The sequence below is a fragment of the Athene noctua genome, chromosome 9 (genome assembly GCF_965140245.1).
Source record: "Athene noctua chromosome 9, bAthNoc1.hap1.1, whole genome shotgun sequence".
Classification (NCBI taxonomy): Eukaryota; Metazoa; Chordata; class Aves; order Strigiformes; family Strigidae; genus Athene; species Athene noctua.
The window spans coordinates 917,486-936,612 of NC_134045.1; the positions used below are offsets into that span (position 1 = coordinate 917,486).

A 19,127-nucleotide genomic window follows, 5' to 3' on the forward strand; every position below is an offset into this window, starting at 1 on the left:
GTACTCAGTGCTTCTCAACAGCCCCCGAAGAACTGAAGCACTCGGTTCCCACTGATCACCAGCTGCAGTGAGGTGCCCCAGTGCCCTCTGCTTTGGAAAATTCAGCTATAAATGTTCACAGCAGGGCAGTAAAGCAATAAGCAGAAAGCAAACTGGAAGGCACGTGCCCTGTAGGCATGGCCCAAGCTTCCAAGCACTCTCTTCCCTCTGGTTTCTCATGGACCTCCCTCCACAGTTGGGGCAGTGAAGGTGCTGAACCCCAGCCCCTCTAAAACCACGTTCCCGGGGAGCAAGCCTGCAGAGAGGAAACACACACCGTGCTCCTTGGCCCTCAGGAAACACACGGGGAGGCAGATGTACGGCTTCCGAGTGTCCATCACGGTGGGGGTGGTGCCTGCACCCCACAGTTCAGTGCTGTGTTTGGGATGAAGGCACTGCTCACCCAAAACTCTGCACTATTCTAAGGGAAGAGGTTCCCCTCTCCCCACTTTTTTTTTTTCTTTTTTTTTTAATGGAAAGCAACAGTGTGCTTGGAGGCCTGACATGATCCAAGCAAATGCTTGATTCAGGTGAAGTTAGCTCGAGTTTCCATCCGGTGGATGGATGGAGGGATGGATGGGAGGGATGGGATGGGAGGACGGATGGCTGCCCTAAGGGATGACTGAGGAGCCACCACACTCAGTTCTCTTGAAGCTACTTAAAGCTAGTTAATTAAGGGATCTGGTCATTCTGGCCTTGCACGAGTGAAAGAGGAAGCAGAACTCAGTATTAAAATGCAGCTGTACTTTGCCAAGCCACAGCTCTAGTGAGAGAGCATTCACACCTTTTTCAGCCGACCCATCGCTCCTCACGGAGGCTGCACATGAAGGGGGAATATAACCCCGTCCCACATCAGTTGTGCACAGAGCACCAGGTGTTTCAGCAGTCCTGAGGTGGGGGACCCTGTGTTCTTCATTTCAAAGCTACTCTTTATCCACACAAACTGCCAGTGGCAGAAGAGAGCCCCAGACCACCCCGAGCCCCAGCAGGAGGTGGAGGTCAGGGCACGAGGCTGGCTGGATGCTCCCACCAACCACCAGCCGCCTCCTGGCACCTCAGCACCAGCATCTCCTCGGCGAAAGCACGGATGGGGACCACTTTGGTTTAGCCTCTGCCCCAAGGCACCATCAAGGGGATGTTTTGTGAAATCAAAAGGCAGAGCCTCTAAAAAAACTAAAGTAGTGTGGCACTCACTGCCACTGACAACAGAGCCTAACTTGTCAAGCTTGGTTCAGCCAACAGCAGACTGCTGAGCGAGCTAACTAAACTTGTCTCCATTTGTGTCCCCGGTCCAGAGCTCACCCCTCCAGATCCCATCTGTGCTTCCTCGCTGGGCTGGGGAGATCAGGGCCACCTGGTTTGATAACCAAACTCCTGCTTTTCCTTTGGGAAAAGCACCCGGCTGAGTCACTCTTGCTTCTAGGAGCATAATTGCCTTGAAGATTCTGCCCTTCTTTAATTCAGTTCACCAACAGGTGCAGCACGATACGACAAGTTTAGTTTCCCTAGACACGCAGGATAACAATTTCTTCCATTACTGAAAAACAGCAATTCTGAAAGCGCATGAACTCACGTAAGACACCCTACGTGATAAAAACCACACTGTCCCCTGTGGCCAGGTTTCAGGCACCTTTTCCAAGGTCTCCTCCACACCTCCGCTCCCCTTTATCACATGACAGACCCAGCACAGTGGTTATGCAGGCAGAAGAAAGCTGCCGCTGATTAACAAAAATGACACCTCTGTCTTTTCTTTCCTGATCACACAGGCATGATATGCAGCTGCCTTCCGTGGTGCCAAGAGATGTCAGTAGCTGAACAGACGATCCTCAAGAAGACAGAATGACTAAGAACAAGTAGGAAATGATCAAAGAATGATGCTTTTTCCTTTCTGCCTTTCTGCAGGGAGAGCAAACACTTCCATTAACCAATACAACTCTTTTACACTTGCCAATGTGGAAAAAAAAAATCAGACACTTGGGGAAAGAAGATGGCAGCAGCAGCAAGGAGGAGAAACAGCCATCTTTTTCAGCAGGTCGCATCAGTCCCCAGCTAAGCTGCAGCAGCCCCTTCACGCTGACCTGTTCCTCCGGTCTCTTCTACCCAAAAAGGCGCAAACCCTCCCCTTGCCGGATCCAGAGGATCCTCCAACAGGGCTGCCTGGCAGCTGGGAAAGGAATCTGACAAGGAAAAGCACGTCAGACACACACACAGGATTCAGCACGGGATGACACACTGGTCCCAGCGGTCACAGACCTGCAGACACCCTGGCACGCAGGGATAAGCCAACAGAGGACGAGGCTACAAAGTCCCTGTGCTCTTCTTCAAACCCACAAAAGCTCCATCTTAATGCACAGACTTGGAGGGGTTTTATTTATTTCTTTCTGCTGGCAGAGATGTTCAGTGCTGCTCCCCACAACTCAGAATATAACAGACTCAACTCATCCAACAGAGAGAAGAGGAGATGGTATGGGAAAGCCTGTGCACGAGGGGTACTCCAGGTAATTCCTTAAGTCACTACCCCAAAGTGAAGTTATCCACAAAAAAGCATCTTGCCTTGCTCAGATAATGCTCTTTTCTCCCATAGAACAAGAAGAAACCTTGACTTGACAGGAACAGCAATTTGCATGTGATGGTTGATACCACCACCAAGGTGGCACCATGGCCATCCGCATTAGAGCATTTTCCTTTCCTGTTTCAAACAAGATACCAACCTTTTACTTGCCCTGTTGCTGTCCCTTCATTTAACCTCATTCAGTTTGTTGAGCTGCCAGTCAGTGTGCTGTAACATTGCTGATCCAGTACTGCTGTGAAAATGTCAATCATAGCTCCTTCCTTTGAGCAGGGACCGTAATCTATAAGCCTAACTGCAAACAGCCACAGTTTCGAGATCAGCCATCAAACGGGAGACAGGGAAATCACAGCTCACCGTCCTGCAGCAATCTCCAGGCAGGAAATCAAAGCAGCAGCTTTTCTGTCTTAGAGAACACAAGACTTGGGCTCAGGGGCACAACTGAATGCAGGATGCCCAAATCACTCACCAGCTGAAATAAGGGAGAGCCTCTGCTCTCAGATGTACATGTGCAGTTCACCCTGACGCCTGACTGCATCTCAGATTTTATCTCCAAAACCATTCAGTCCTCTCTTCTTCAGGAGCAAAGGGCCACGGCGTTCTCTTGGTCTCAGAGCTCCAAACACATGACTCTTAGAGCTAAATACCTTCCACAAGATAAAGGGAGAACTTGCAACACTGATCCAGACGCATTTCTGCTCACACATCTATGCAAATTCTCTGTTTTACTCAGGGGTCCCCCAGCTAAAACTGCCCCCAGACCAGGCTCCTCTTGCTGCACTGTGATGGAATACGTTGCTTTCTCAATCATATAGTGATATGCAAATGTTGCATATAAAAATCAAGTCACAGGTTGCTTGTCAGTCATTTTTGTTGGAAAATAGCCCCACAGATACTTTCCATCTTTGCCCTGAAGGATGCAGGGATGACACTCTGATTGGAGAGGTGGAGAGTTTGGGAAGCATCTTGTAGAACTTGGATACTGCTGAAATTTGTCTTACTTGGATGAACATAGACAACTGGTCCTTCTCCAGTGCTCACTAAATGGATTTTCTGCTCCAGAAAGCAGGTAGGAAAGATCAAAAAAACCAACCAACAGAGAAAGTGTGAAAAGATTAGACAGCTCTAAGGGTACTCCTAGACTGGGGGATAATCATGGCTGTTTGAAGTTTTCAGTGTTGTAAAACCGAAACAGAAGCCCTGGAGCAAGTGTGATCCCATCTGAAAGCCACAAGCTCCCATTATCAGGGGATAAAGAAAGGCCCACGTCCCCTGGAACTCACCAGAGGGGATCCTTCACTCCCAAACACTGCAACATGAGCAACAGTGTCCTACTCTCCCGTAACCTGGGCCCCCAGTGTCAATGGGACCCCACCGAGCTGCGAGGCTGGACAATCCCCCACAGCACGGGGCTGGAGTACCACACAGAAGCGTCCTCCTTGTGCTCCTGTAAGGGACAGAGTCAAACGCAACACACAGGAGTGACCTTGGAGGAAACTTTGAACTCCTCAACATCTACCACAATGGCAATTCACACACATTTTCAAAAATCCCGAGGAGAAAGCAGAAAGGTACAAAGCAAGATGCAAGACTTGTATGGGCTTAGCATCCTCACGGGGTCCAAAACCTGCTGCACTCACAAACACCCACTCCTGTGCTGGCAGCCTCCTTGCAGCAGCTTTTCACAGCCCTCTAAGTTCTCCTGCATGAAAGCACCCCAAAGACTAGAATATAAACTACTTCCTAAAATGTTTAAACTGCTTCCTGAAGTTTATATTCAGGTAGCTTCTTTCTCTCAGCAACCTTTAGGTTTGAATATAAACCAACAAGGTCTTATCCAAAACCCTTTTTTTCCCTAATAAACCCTTGATAACATCGGAGGCCACGAGGCGGATGCAATGCCAAACCTGAGGAAGAACCCCGTAGCAGCCTGGAAGATCGCTGTCGTTCACAAGGGTCAGCATCTGCTGGTAAGGGAATTTTAGGAAGCACTGTCCAAACATCACAACAGGGTTGAGCACTCGCAGCGCAGGAACCACGCATCTAGGCAAAGAGAGGACCGAAAGGGAATTAGAGATACGAGAGAATGTAAAGTTTGTTTACACCCCCGAGTAGCGTGAAACAGAGCGTAGCACATTTGTCAAATAGACACTTAATACCCCTACAGCGATAAATGGCCTTTAACTGCTTCTGACTCCACCACCGCCTGTAAAGGTGGGGCAAACCCCGGGACTCGGCCTCGCAGAGGCTGCCAGGTGCCCGGGCAGCGCACGGTGCCCTGTGCCAGAGCTCTCTGATCAGCTCTGCCCGCTCTTTGTCCCAGGAGGCTTGCAAGGACCCTCCCAACAGTCCCGGCAAGGCGTGAGCTCTGGGGCAGCCTTCCCCCCGAGTGCTCACCAAGGCTCAAAGGGCACAAGACCCCAGTGTCTCAGTGAGAACGACTGCCTCCTCTCCCACACCGCTGTTGCCCTGCCTGAGAACTCAGCCCTTTGCCCGGCGATGGAGGGCACAAGCCACCCCCGGCCTCAGGCAGTGGGGGATCACCCTCTCCCAGCTCCTGCACCCCACGGCTCCATGCACTCTCTGTCCCCATTTGCACTTGTTTTACAAAACTGCAGCCCAGGCACTGACTGGATGACTCTGCCTGGGAGAGGGAACAGCACAGTGAACTCATCGCTCTTGGAATTAAACCGACACCCACCGCAGCACAACAGGGCTGAATCTGCCTGCAGCAAGAACAACTTTTGGCTTAAGTCTGAGAACATTAATGCTCAAAAGAACCAGAGGGAAGCAGAGAAATCTGAGCTCACCTTCCACATCAAGGACTACTTTCCCCTTCATAAGAATCTTGCTTTGAGCTTCCCCTCACCAGTCCTGCCATAAGCCCCTTTCCCATTCCCATGCGCCTTCGTTAAGTGACCCAGACACCAGCTCTCAGCAGGCTGCTCACTGCGGCCCAAATGGATGTTGTATTTTGGTTGCAACCCAGCACAAGTCCACCACTTGCAGGAAGAAGGAAAGATGGCCCTCTGGAAATTTATTACACCTCAAGCACCAAAACCCAGGCCAGTAATGAATAGAATTACTGTTCCCTTTAGAAAAAGGCTCAGGGCCACGCCTGTCCGTGGAGCGCAGGTGCTGCTTTCAGAACACTGCCCATCTCACATCTGGCTGGGCAGAACTACCTCATTAAGCAACACTTGCCACTGGGAGATGGAGCCAGCAAACCACGTGCAAGGCAGCATGGTGCTGGATGCACGAGGAGAGACGACGAGCTGCAAGGAAAGCGCCGATACCTGGCTGTGAGGAGCAGCGCCGACACCGCACACGTCCACCACCAGAGCCAGCTCGTGGCTCTGCAGTGTTGGAGCACAGGGTGACCTGGTAGAAGAGAAGAGCACCGAACACTTCATCACTCCCAAAAGCCATCGTGCACCTGTGCTGTCCTCCGGTTCTTGTTCCACGGGCAGGAAAGGGAGGATTTTGCCCTAACTCTTCTGCTGGTCCATGTGCAGAGCACAGTTGCTGGGAGTAACAAAAGTCTTCTGACATATCTGCTTTGTTAAATACACCTTGCACTTACCAGGGCACATGTAACCACTATTAGATTAATGCTCTACTCCCCACTGTATTAAAATTAAAAGACTAATTTTTAATCTCAACTACAACAGCATAAATGCAGAGGCAATCTGTTGAATTCAACAGATTCAGCTTTACACTGGGAAGCTGAGGGCAAAATGCAGCCCAGCAGGTGCTGTGCAGTTCATGGCTGCCAGAGATTTTTCAGTCCCCACTGGAGATCACGGCAGTGAATACAACTCATTCTGCTCATCAGGAGAGGAGAAGTAAGACCGGGAAGAAAAGCAAAGTGCTTTATAGAATGACATCTCTCTTTTTAACAGCCACCTTCTGTCCTCACCCTTCCTCTGCTCACTTTAAATCAAAGAAACTGCTCCAAGCAGCTCTCAGAAACAGATAATGGCTTCTGCACTTGACCATATGGGACATGATCTTCAGCTGACCATTCTGGGAACAAAGCAGTGGTCCTCCAGAAAAGCCCCAGAGTAACCCAGCTAACAAAAGCCCAACACCAGTGCAGATATCCTCCCCGCGTTACGCTCAGAGCTAGCGGTGCTAAAGCCCTCCCATCCCTCAGTGGAGCTCCAGCTCCACCCGCCGAGCACGTACGGCCGGACTCTTCCCATACCTGGATATCCAGGAATCCCAGGGGGCGGATGGTCCCTCTGTGGGGCTTTATGGTGAATTCACTTGGTCTGAGGTGCCATTAGGCTCCCTTTCTCTGGAGTAGGTGAGTGTTGTCTGTCATCTGAGCCAAACTGCTGACACTGGGCTCTCCCAAGCCGTCCCCAGGAACACGAAGGTTGAAGGTGAGGGGCACCAAGGAGGTGTTAGTGAGGCGACACGACAAGGTGTGAGGAAAGCCTAGAAAAATGACACAAATATGAATTTATGCACCAACTGTCCCGTGATTCCTGGTGTGAATATCCTGTTGTGATAAAATCGGGCTTGGAGTTTAGCTCTTTTCAATCTGAAGTACAGCTAACTGAGAAGTTACACAAGGAATTAGTTGTCACTTAAGCTCCCTTTTACGCTGATCACAGAGATTGCTTCCTTGGAAATGGCCACTCTTGGCGATGCTGAACACCACAAGTTTCTCTCTCTCTAGCTGTGAGGAGCTCTCTCACCTGCTCCCAAACCTGCACCAATTAGTTCTCACTTACAAGTGTCCATCCAGACAGACCATTTATTCTGAAAATTCCATCTGTAAAATGCCCGTGAACGCTCCCACACTTTTCAGTATATAAAAGCAGTGCATTGTCAACAAGGAGAAGCTACAGTAAAAGGAAGGAAGGATGAAACTGGGAACGACAGCATGATGCAAAGCACTCTAACGCAGTTTCTCGAGGCAGGACCCTTAAGGCATCTCCCGTCTGGGGCTACCAGACCGAGCACATGACAACTCATGGCCCCGCACTGGAGGCAAACCTGATGCTTGCTCAGAAATCAGAGGGAGCCAAGTTCCACCTCACCCAACAAACAGGACACGGCTTCCACACTGCACACTGCCCCGCACAGGTCGGCATCACTTGAGCTGTGATACTCGCCTTCCCTCATGGAAAAGCAGTGACACAGCCACACCTGGGGGGGTGTTCTGCAGAGACAGGACATCAGCCCACAGCCTGCTCTGGCCTGGACATCTGGCTCAGCTGGCCAGCTCTGCGAGAAGGAGACATCTCCCGTGGCCTGCTCACCAAGCGTCGTTTGAATACAGACGGGGAGGAAAACCAACTGCAGCCACAGCGGGGGGGTTCTCCATGTCCAACCACAGTGACCACTGCCCACCTCCAGCAGTTACTCCAGCAGGGAGGCAGGAGGGGCACAAAAAGGACAAACACAGACTTTGCAATCCCAAACGAGACCAAAGTCACCAGACGCAGGTCAACAGTCAGCAGCACAATACAATAGCTGCCGTCAGCTGAAAAGCCCTTATTAACGAAATGAGATTAGGGAGGATGAATCTCCTGTTACATCTCCACATTTCTGTCTGGTGTGTTTCTTCTTGTTTTATTCAAAAGGAAATAAAGAAGTAGCAGAGTGGTGATGGAGGGAGGGGAGAAGCAGCTCAGGAAAGGCAATGAGTCTTCTTAAAAAGTCCATGAACAGCACGAAAACACAGAGGCATCCTGGGCACAGAATGATAATGGCCCCTCAATCAATCCACAATGGATTTCACATTTAAACTCTAGATCATCTCAGTCAAAAGCCTTTTGTGAGCCTGAGATGGAGAACCAGAAGCTGCATTTCAGCAGGGACGCTCTGGATGCTCAGCCCCAGGCTCTGTCAGCAGAGCTGGGCCTGTGGTGGGGAAGGAGGAGCCCGTGGTCCGAGGACATCAGTGCCTGATTCAGAGCTACTGCTTGGGCATGTTACCTGGTGGGTGACAACGAGGGGCCCTCACAGCGTTAATTAACATCTGGCACTAAAGGTCAGGCGGGTAAATGGTATCCCTGCCTTGCCACAGGAACGTTGACCCAGAGCAGCTACAGGCCAGTACGTGCCTTAAACTCCCTTCTGCTGCAGGCCCATCCCCTGGGCCCTCTGGGACAAGGACTTTCACAGTCATTCTGCTGCCAAGGACTGGGAGATTGGGGCTGAACAGACTCGTAGGACACTGGAAAATACTGACTTTATCCCTTGGTCCTACTTGATCTCATGATGGCACAAGACTGCCTAAGCAACCAAACAGCCCTGGCTTTGACACCCAGAAGGCTGCTATGGAGGAGCACAAGTGACAGACGGTCTTATGTTAAAGTGCTCCAGTTTGGTAATTCACAGAGCTCTCAACCTGTGGCCCAAGTCCAGGGCACACTCACCGAAGGAGACATCACCGAAGTGGAGGGCAGGGACGTTGAAGTGAAAAGTCGGTCCAGTGACACAGCCCCTGCAAGGACAAAGACAGGCAGAGGAGGTGCTGGCTGGGTTAGAGAGAATGGCAAAGCGCTCAGCTTTCCGTACCGCTCGGGTGGGTAAAAGCTGCTCTCAGAACCAAGGTGGGTTTCAAATCAACCTGTCAGCCCCGTGCTCAGCACAGCACCCATGTGGACAGCAGGCAGCCAAAGCAAAGTGGTCAGCACCCGACAGCTGCTGCTGAGGCTCAGGGCACCACGGCAGGGTGTGCCCCCACGCTGCTGCTGGCTCCAAGAAGGTCCCTGAACAATTATTCTGTAATTCTCCCATTTCCTCTCGCGGACAATTATACTTCATTTGCTGCTGCAACTGCAAGGTTCAGACTGGAGTTAAGGTTAAAAAGCCTTGGCTCTTAGCGTGAGGATGCTAGGATCCAAGCCAAGACTAAGACCTTAGACAACACCTTTTTTTCTCTGTTTCATCCTAAAATGAGGTAGGTGAGAGATGATTACCCAGAGACAGCTACAGATGTGCCCACCGAGCTCCTATAACCCTCCTCACCTGATAGTCAAGGTCACAGGCTCAGGGGATCCAGTCACACTGAACCTGAATTCCTCTGTGAACTCCCCCAGGCTGGTGGAACTGAAGGAGATCCGGATGACCTGGAGCCCGTCTGGAGAAATGATGCCCTCCTGGGGGAGGAAGGTGAAGCAGGAGCCCAGAGCTGTAGCTGGAGGGACCAAGTTGAAGGCAGCGTCGATGGCTCCTTTGTTAAACAGGACCACCTGCAGCAGCAAGAAAGCAAAAGGGAAATACATAAGGAATCTTCCTTTCTTACAGAAGGCTGATTTGTTTTCTGAATAAGCAAATAACGTTTGTAAAAAGCAGAAGATGCTGTGTGCTGCTGCTTGGCAGAAGCCAAAGAAAATCCAACAGGACAAGTTCTGCCTTTGGGTTTTTCATGCAAAGCAGCGACAGCTTCATAGACACAGTCACTCGGGGTTTATTCCACTGACACAGAGCAGCCCACTTTGACTTGCAGCGCAGAGGAGCTGCTCAGCATCACCAAGCCGATTCAGACCTGTCCCTAAGAGCAGCAAAGGGCAGCTGCAGCTTTACTAGTGAATCATCACACAGCTGATTCTGCTCCCAACGAGTCCTCTCCTGCTGAGGGCAGAACATGTTGCAGCCAACAAGTTTACTGCAGGTAGGAGACACCTCAGGGCAGCACGATAACCAGCTTCAGAAGCACTCCCCAGCTCTCCTACGGTATGTCATTTAGGATTCTTATTTTGTCTTTAATGGGATACTTTCTTAGTCTCTGTTCAAACAGACGTGTCGGAAAGGATGAGCGTGCGGTGCACAGCAGCTCCGTCTACTCCAAAGAATTTCTCTTTCCTAAATATTTACAGCCACCATCTAAGACTTTACAGTTATCAGAATAAACTGCAAATTTAGAACTAAGCCGTATTTTGTTGAACACTCGAGAGATCTACTGCCTCAAACAACTGACACAATCCCGCAGCACTTGTTGAGATTCAGCTCTTCTCACATTGGGTGAGAAATGCCCACAGCTGCTGCGAGTACCAGCACGCTGTCAGTCACCAACAAACCCACCCAAAGCAAAGCAGTAAAGGTTCTGATTGCTGCAGGGTCAAGTCCTGCCGTTTCCATGGAATTAACTGTCTGCTTTGGATTTCTTTTCCCTAATTTTTGTCCTTCTAAAACCTGGGAGAAAAATTAAGACAGAAGCATTTTTTAATTTTGCAGCTGCTGTTAAAGATATTCATGTATTCAAGCTCTGCAAGGGTAACCTGGAAACTACTCTCTCCTCTCGTGTCTTTTACACCTCAGTTACAAACTGCACTCAGGGACTCTGCACTGAGCTGAGGTTTACCTCCAGTCTAGCTGCTCAGCACAGCACTAATGGTATCATCTCCTTAGTCACATTTGCTCGGGTAATTAAAATAATAAAATGATAGAGAATCAACAAAGTATCACTATTAAAAATGCATAGAGAGCACAATATTTTGGTAAGAAGACACCTTAATGTGTCCTTCCCTGCCACAGTCAGGCTTTTGCAAGTATTGCCTCATTTCCTACCTCTTTCAGTTGCTCTGTCTTATTTTTTTGCAGAAGACTTGACACCATTGCAGGGGGAGGCAAATATGTAGAAAGTTCCTTTGTTTCCCTTCCAGAAATGCTTTGCTCTTCATAGAGATGCAGCAAATCTGAAGAGTGGCAAGAGACTGGTCAGCAAGGGGAAGCACTCCCACTTGCGCGGCCAGACCCCGCTCTGAGCCAGAGGCTGGACAGATTTCCTCCAGCTCCCAGGACCGGCAGCACGCACTGACCCGAAAGCTGGCTGCAATGGCCTGGAGTTCAAACTCAGTACATTTGTTCCAGCTGCTTTTTAACAGCCCGAGTACAAAGGTGCATTGCATCCAGGGCTGAAACAAAAGCCTCTGAATATTTATCTTTTTGTCCCAGTGTTGCTTTCATGTATCAAAGGGGTATTTTTTCACAGGAAACCTCCCCGCTTATCTCCAAGGAAAGTTGCCAAAAAGCAGGGATTAAGACTTCACAGACAACATATGCACCTTTCAGATCCCATCAGAAGTATCCAGATTCTGGGAAACCCCCCAAATTTGCCTTGTATGTCAGAGTCCCTGCTCACAATGACCGGAGTTGCCAGAAATCCCACAGGCCCACGAGGCTCACTGCTGCCCCGGGAGCCATCAGGATCCCCCCCAGCCCTCGGAATCCCGACTGCTCACCTCACAACTGTGCTCTAATCCAACAAACACCTTCCCGATGTCCAGCTGCTCACAGCTGAAGCAGAGCCGAGGCCCTATGCCTTCCCCTTTGATGCGCAGGGACAGCCTGGTCTCGCGGCCTGCGGAGAGATTTCCACTTCAGTACAGTAATTGCCTCTGTTATCCCGGACTGTCCAGGCTGCCTCAGTGCTCCTCCCTGACTCTGGCCTGGATGGGAACAGCTCTAGGTGCTCCAGGAGGAGACACAGGACTCTTCCCTGCCCTCAGGAGATATGCCTTGGGGCTGGCTTCTAATTTGTAACCAACCCCTCGGTCTGGTTTCTCATTCAGCCATCAGTTTGCATCCGGAAGAAGCGATGCTGAGTTTAAAACACAGTCTCTGAATTTCTTCCCATGTGCTTAGATGATCTCTGCAATCCATTCAGTGAAGGCACAAAGCTCATGAAACAGAACTGAAGATAAAAATATGCCATCTGTACTGATGCAATCGGAGACAAGAGCACAGGAGCCGAGAAGTACGAGCCCAGGCAAGGCGAAGCTCCCTGCTAACGGCGCTGTGCACGTCTGACAGCTGCCTAGAGCAGGCAGAGCATCTCAGCACTGACACACAGCTCCGTGCCCGGGGCTCCAGGGCTCACCTCCTGCAGCGGCACCTACATAAGACAAGGCTTTGTGATCTCCAGAGAGCAGCACTCGCCTGTGCCCACCGTGATATCGAGAGCTCAGCTTTGTAAAGACACCTTACCTGAAGCATGCTGAACAGGTATGGAAAACCTCACTGCTGAGGTCAGAGAAGCCATGAACATACTGCTAATACACACAGCCCTTGCTGCAAAGGGAACCGAGACTGCAAGGCTTATAGTTACACTCTAAGATGCTCATTTTCTTCTGTAAGCCTGCTAAGATGACAGGGTGGGATATTTCTAGCAGCTGCAGCTGGCGGGCAGGAAGACACTTTGTGAACACAAGCCCTGGGTAATGCCTGTAGGTGGCATTTGCCAAATAAACCCTGCGCAATTACAGTATAAATAAAAAGTTGTTTCATGACATTTATATCCCTCAGCTTAGGGCAGTAAGGAAAGCAACAAAGCAGCTGGGTTAGGGACTTCAGCACACTCCAGAACAGGCGCCTGGCTGCTGGAGGACCACGGGCCTCGCACCTCTTCCTCTTAGATGGGGAAAAACCATCATGTTCCCTGGATGGAAGCTGACAGTGCTCTCCCAGTCTTGAAAAACACCTTAAGCAGCACCACGCAGAGACAGAGAGGAAGGACGAGGTCACCCGAACCCCGCAGCCTGCTGCAGGCACTCCCTGCCCCAGGCTAGCACAGCAAAGCCATCACCTCTCCCAGGGCAGAGATGGTGCAGCTCACGTGGGCCACAGACAACTGCTCCCAGCAAAAGACATGATGGCACTTCTGTCAGACAGGGTGAGTGTAAAGCTTGCCTAGCAGACTGCTCGGACTCCAGGGAAGCCGCTCACCCCGCTGAGCACAGCAAACCCTGTGCAACGTACCCAGAGGCACCACAGACTCAGAGCCACAAGGTGACAATTCCCACGTGCTGGCCAGAGGTGTCCTTCTACAGCCAGCCCGAACTCAGCAGGGCTCAGCCACCCAAGGTCTGGCAGTGTCGGGGTAGTGAGAGGGGATCCAGGCTCTGGCAGCACATTTGTAACTCAGCTCCTACCGCCTCAGGAGTCTGATGATGCATCCGTGTAATAAAGACTCCTCCTGGAGGCAAATGGTCTACAGGGACGTGGTGCTCGCCCACTGAAGCTGTTTAGCTCTGGAGCTCTTTGGCTTCTACAGGCACCTGGCAGCAGAGCAAATGCTGGCAAACCCACGGCATGAGAACTTAACCCTTCACTGCCTTGGTTGCTCTGGGATCAGTGATCCAGGCTTGTAGCCACACATCCTGAGGGCTGGCCTTGGACAGGAGACCACCTGGAAACCGCAGGGGCAGTGGGCACGTGCCAGCACCCTGCTGACCACTGACCTTTCCTACCAACTACACGAGAACCGAGGGGGCTGCAAGACTACTTGCGCCTTCACCATGGGGAACAGAAGCAGGAGAAAGGAGCTGTACCTGAGATGTCGCAGTAGAACGTTTGTTGATAGACTCTGGCTTCTCGGGGTCTAAAGATCACATTAATTTCAGCTGAAGAATTTGGCCAGATATCTCCCTCCTGAAACAGAAGGAGACAGCAAACCATTTATCTTCAAATGTCACATTTCTTGTTTTCAACCACAGCCCTGTAGCCTTTACTTAGAACATCACTGAAGAGCAGGGAACAAGCAACAGTTATCAACAAAATTTGTGGGGGTTTGGGAGCAGCTGTAAAAAAGCTTTCTAAGTCTCTTACCTTTACTGGCATCTGGTAGAGGCATTTTGTTAAATTGGGTCTATAACAAAGCAACTAAACTGGCTCAGGCTCCAGTGAATCCAGTAAGATTTCTCCAGAGGTACCAGCCAGTTTAAGAAAAAGGTCCCTCTCGCCTCCAAACCTTCCTGTATATCCCTGTAGCACTATGGCTACATGACGACTTTTACTCAGGTCAGGAGAGATTTAACAAATCAAAGAGAATTTCCCATTCTTAGTTACTAAGGTGCTGCCTCTTATAGCCTTCACCTGTACATGCCCCTAAGTATTTAACGTACTGCGGTGAGTGGGGCACGCAGCACCAAGCAGAACGAGCCCTCCTGCCTGGGGATAGAAGAACAGGCTCCTGCCCGCTGGCGGCTGCTTCTGCCCCGAGCCGTGAGCAGCCAGCCAGCACGCAGGCTCCTCCAGCTGACGGATGACGTGGGAAAGGAGGTGAGAGACAGATGCACCCTGTTTCTCTCTGCAAGGTGCACACACTCCTGTTTCCCTGGACTCAGGCTCAGCCAAGAAGAGACGGGATTTGCTTACAGCTCCACACCTCTTTCAACCAACAGGCTCTTTTCCGTGTCATGCTCTTGCTCAGGGATTTAAGTCTGGGCCATGCTACCCGTGTGTCTGCAACTCTCTGCTGCTTCCTCGGGGTCTTCTATCTCTGCTTCTCACCTAAAGAGTCCTGGCACTGGCGCTCAGTCCCAGGGAGCCTTGTCGCACAGTTTCGGAGGCATGCCTGGTTTCTAAAGGCTCTCACTTCTTGCAATGGGCTTAAACAAAGACACCACTTACATCCCCTGAACCCCTAGCATTACAAATGTTTCTTTGTGTGTTTGTTGACATAAATAGAGGCACCTCTGACAACTGCAGTAATACTCTACAAGGAAGGAAAAATTCAGTTTATAGAAGGAGACGAACAGAGTTCTTTTTCTATCAGCAAAGCGAGGCTTTGATTCTGCATGCTGCTGGGTATCCTTGCTGCTTCGTCCAGAAGAGTCATGAACTGAGTGGAGCCTCTGGCACTCCTGCAGCATAAATATTAAGTAACTATAATACTTCCCATCGAATTAGCCCTTATAGCTCAAAGGACAGCCCCCACAACAACTGAAGAGCTATGACATGGGGAGTTATTGAGCTGCAGCTGCAAATAATTCCCTAAGGCACAGCCTGCTCAGAGTCAACAGAACAGAGGGAAGAACTGTGAAATAACTCACAGAAAATACTGTGAGTTATTTCTCCTGGGAAATTAAAATGGGCTGTTGAAGAGGTTCCTTGCATTCCTGCTACCCCACAGGGGAAAAAAGAACTGCTGCTTGAAAGGAAACGCTACATTACCCACCCTTGCAGGCTACTGCTACACGCGTCCGAGCCTCGGGGCACCTCAGGAGCCAGCCCCGTGCCTGGGCGACGTGTTCTCTATAGGATGGCAGTGGAGTCAGAGCATGGAGAGCCACCATGGATGGTAACCAGGACAGATGTAAAACTATGCAGTGCTGTGAACACGGTATTGCAACACTTCTGGCTGAAACACTTCTGGCCTCAGACAGGCTGCAACTGGCAGGTGGCATAAAATACAGATGGTGGATGTATGATGGAACGGCACAACCACTCCAGCTGTCCTACCCTGGCTTTGCTACAGCATAAAGCACGGTGACACGGTAGGGCATGGCACACCAGGACTTACAGCTACACAAGTGATCTCTCTGCAAGAGCCCAACTGTAAATACATACAGATCCTATTACTCCTCCCTCAGCCCCTAAATTATGAGAATCTGCTAGATCTCCACCAGTCTGAGTAACAAAAAGCTGGTCTTGAAAAGCCAGGCACCACCAACTGCTGATCAAATCACCTGCTTTGCTTTGCAGAGGGGGAAGGCAATCCATGGAAGGAAATCACTGCTCAAAGCAGTCAAAGAAACAAAAGACAGAGCTGGCAACAGAAGTACTAAAATGACACTCAAAGTGCATCCTCTCAGCTCAGGGCACTTAGGAGAAAGGCAGTGCCAAAGCTAACATCTGCCTCTTTCCATAAATAACAGAGCCCCCAGGGAGCTGTGGGATGGACCACAGCTCCCACTGGAGATGGTGACTTCCACCAGAAACCAAAGTGCTCTGCAGTAGCCTCTCATCTGGGTGGGGACCAGCTTGGTTCCCCAGCTGAGGTGCAGGTTTGCAGCAACAAACACCACTGTCACCTCCTGGCCCAATCTCTGGATTAACAACAGGAGCACCTTTGTACCCTGGACATCTTGACGACCACCTCCATCAGCTCAGAGTTCACTCGTGACACTGAGGAGTCACTACCAGGCAAGGACAGGACAGTGAAGACTTGTCAAGGTCAGTGTAGCAGTAACAAGTCCTCATCCTCCCTCTCCTCTGCTTGTCATTTCCAAGGAGTCAGCTCCCACAGGTCTGCAATGGGACTTAGAGCTGAGCTGTGGCGGGGAGGATGCAGCAAACTGCAAGGACTTTGTCCCTTGGGAGCCACCTGGGCCTCTATCACAGCTGCCTCTGCTGACACATCATGTGTAGATGCAAAAATAAAGCAAATCTGAGATGTGCTCAGAAAGTCAGAGCTGTGTATCAGATTGTTTCCCACAGGCTTGGACGACTGCTCAAAATGTTCTCGGTCACATTGTAACTCCAAAATCACGCCTCCTCTTTTCTGTTGTTATTTCCATCAGCGAGTAAACCCTATGCAGACTGAAGGGACCTGCTGCAGCTTCTACAGATTGCAGCACCTGCAAATACTGACACCTAACAGTCACTGACATAGCAAAGCTTCTGCACAAACCCTGCAAAGCCATCCCGCTCAGAAAGTGTTTCCAAGACTGGTCTCCCTCCACCAGCTTCCTAACCCCTGGAAGCAATTATTTCCTCCAGTCACCTGTTACAAGGGTTTCATTATTTCTGTGGGGTGCTCCCACACATCACGGTTGAGAGGTGAGAAGAAGAGAGCAGCCACTTCTGGCCAGAAGGTCTGAGGCAGCAAGGTCCCATCTCTGGGGGGCCTCTCCAGCAGATTTACATGGCAGTGCCAGAAGGGTGTCTGTCCAAGATAAAAGTTACAGGGCTGTCACCGGAGAGAAGGTTGTGGAAGCCAGCAGCAGTGGAGTTTTAGATTCTACATTTGATATAGGGGAGAAAATACTAACTATCATTTGATGTAAAGACATCCATATGCCAGGGGGAAAGACAGGCATGAGCAAAAGTGAATGTGAAACTGATTGTTCCATAAATAATGGAATTCATGGAAATCAGAAGGTTGATAATGCTGGACAATACAGAAGGGGAGAGACTCATGTGGTAGCCCACTTATAGTCAGTCCTAGAGCAAACTGACAGTAACACTAACACAACCATTCAGGAAAGGTTTCCCCTCAGGACTTGAGGCCAGGCTACACTTTATGTCCCTATGTCACTACATGGAGCACCAGGACTCGGCGCTGTGGGTAGCTGGACTTCTGGACCTCACCTCAAAGCATTCAGGAGCTCAAGAGCAGGTTAAGCTGCTTGTGGAGACACAGTCTGACTGTAAAGCAGCAGGAGCCCTGGGACATACAGGGTGCTCTTAATGCTCAGCTGATCAGCTCCCTCTCTCTACAATATTCCCACCACTCTGACACAATCTCTCGGTCACATCATGCTGCTGTCAGCTACGGTGGTGTGAAACTGCAGCTGTGCCAACATTGGTGGCTCTCAGCCTTATGTAGGATATAGGAGTAACTGAGAAGAGGAGATGATCCCCTTCCTTGAAAAAAAAAAAAGAAATTAGTTTCACCTATTTTAAAAGGAAGAAGAGGTTGAGATTATCCTAGGATTTACTCCAAGATGAAAAGGGATTTTGCATTGCTCGGACAGTGGGCATTCTTCATCTCAACCCAGGGCAAATACTCAGAGCCAGGGCTCTGGCTGACTGAAGGATATGGAGTGTTGCTTGCATAAACAGAAAAGGCCCCAAAAAATTCTGTACTTATGCGCAATGAAACTCAAGAAGACTGTTTAAACATCCAGCCTTGTGTCCAGGCTCACAGATGACACTGGAAGGGAGATTGAGCCGTGGTATCCATCCAGGTTATATGAAGAGATTGGTATGTCTGTGATCACACTTGGGTTGAACTTGGCCTCCTTTCCACAGAGGACCATTTCATTCCTCAGGTCAATATGCGAACTGAGAGCGCTCTAATATCCTTTGTTAATCCCCACATGCTACGTGTAAGCTGTGCCCTCACTCATCATTATTGATGGCTCTCAACAGTGTAAGGACACTTATCAAGTGCCCTTAATTTGTCGCCCTTGCAGCAGAGCTCAGCTTTAGGCAGCCTCTCGCTCTGTCAGGAGCCCACAGAAATGCTTTTTGCAACCAGCTCTAGCAGCCCTCTGGTGTTTTTTCTCGGCACATCAAGCCAGCTGATGCAGGGACCTGCCAAGTGACCTCAGCCAGGGAGGAGAAGGAAGGGAGGTTCTCAGCTATCACTTACCAGCGGCTCAAGCGTGAACACATCATCAGAGAAAAGCATGGGGTCTCCTTGCGCCTTTGCCCGCTGGTTCTGGAAGGGGCGGGAGAGAATGGGAAGGCGTTCTCCAAGAGCAGAGTCCACATTGCACTCCCTCAGACAGCGATCCATCTTGCCCTCTTTCTGCCTCTACAGCCATGGGGAGAGACAAACCAAGCAGATCATTTAATGAGCAACATATTTGCAGAGACTCGTGTGAGCGCAGGGGCAGCAAAGCGCTCGGGGAGGAACAGCAGCAGCTCAGTGAGGGGCTGACCCCAAGCCGCGGGGTCCCCCACGGGTCAGATTATCACTTGCTGGCCGCCACCACGGCACGCAGGTTTACTCCACGCTTACAAGCTCAGAAGAGGTTTCTGAAAGCCAGCAGCCCTCGAGAGCCTCCTGGCTCAAAGCCTCTGCCACAACTGATGGAGAATCCAC

At 50.4% G+C, this 19,127-nt stretch overlaps 1 protein-coding gene across 1 annotated transcript in view; it reads right to left on the minus strand.

Moving 5' to 3' along the window:
- The window catches only part of LOC141963904 (hydrocephalus-inducing protein homolog), a 36,674-nt gene extending 17,856 nt beyond the window's left edge, over positions 1-18,818 (minus strand). The window contains 9 exon segments of the mRNA XM_074913641.1: positions 4,516-4,651; positions 5,774-5,968; positions 5,970-5,989; positions 6,816-7,051; positions 9,004-9,071; positions 9,599-9,822; positions 11,815-11,933; positions 13,903-14,002; positions 18,672-18,818. Of these exon segments, the coding sequence (XP_074769742.1) occupies positions 4,516-4,651; positions 5,774-5,968; positions 5,970-5,989; positions 6,816-7,051; positions 9,004-9,071; positions 9,599-9,822; positions 11,815-11,933; positions 13,903-14,002; positions 18,672-18,818 (1,245 nt within the window).
- Positions 18,819-19,127: the final 309 nt, after the last annotated feature.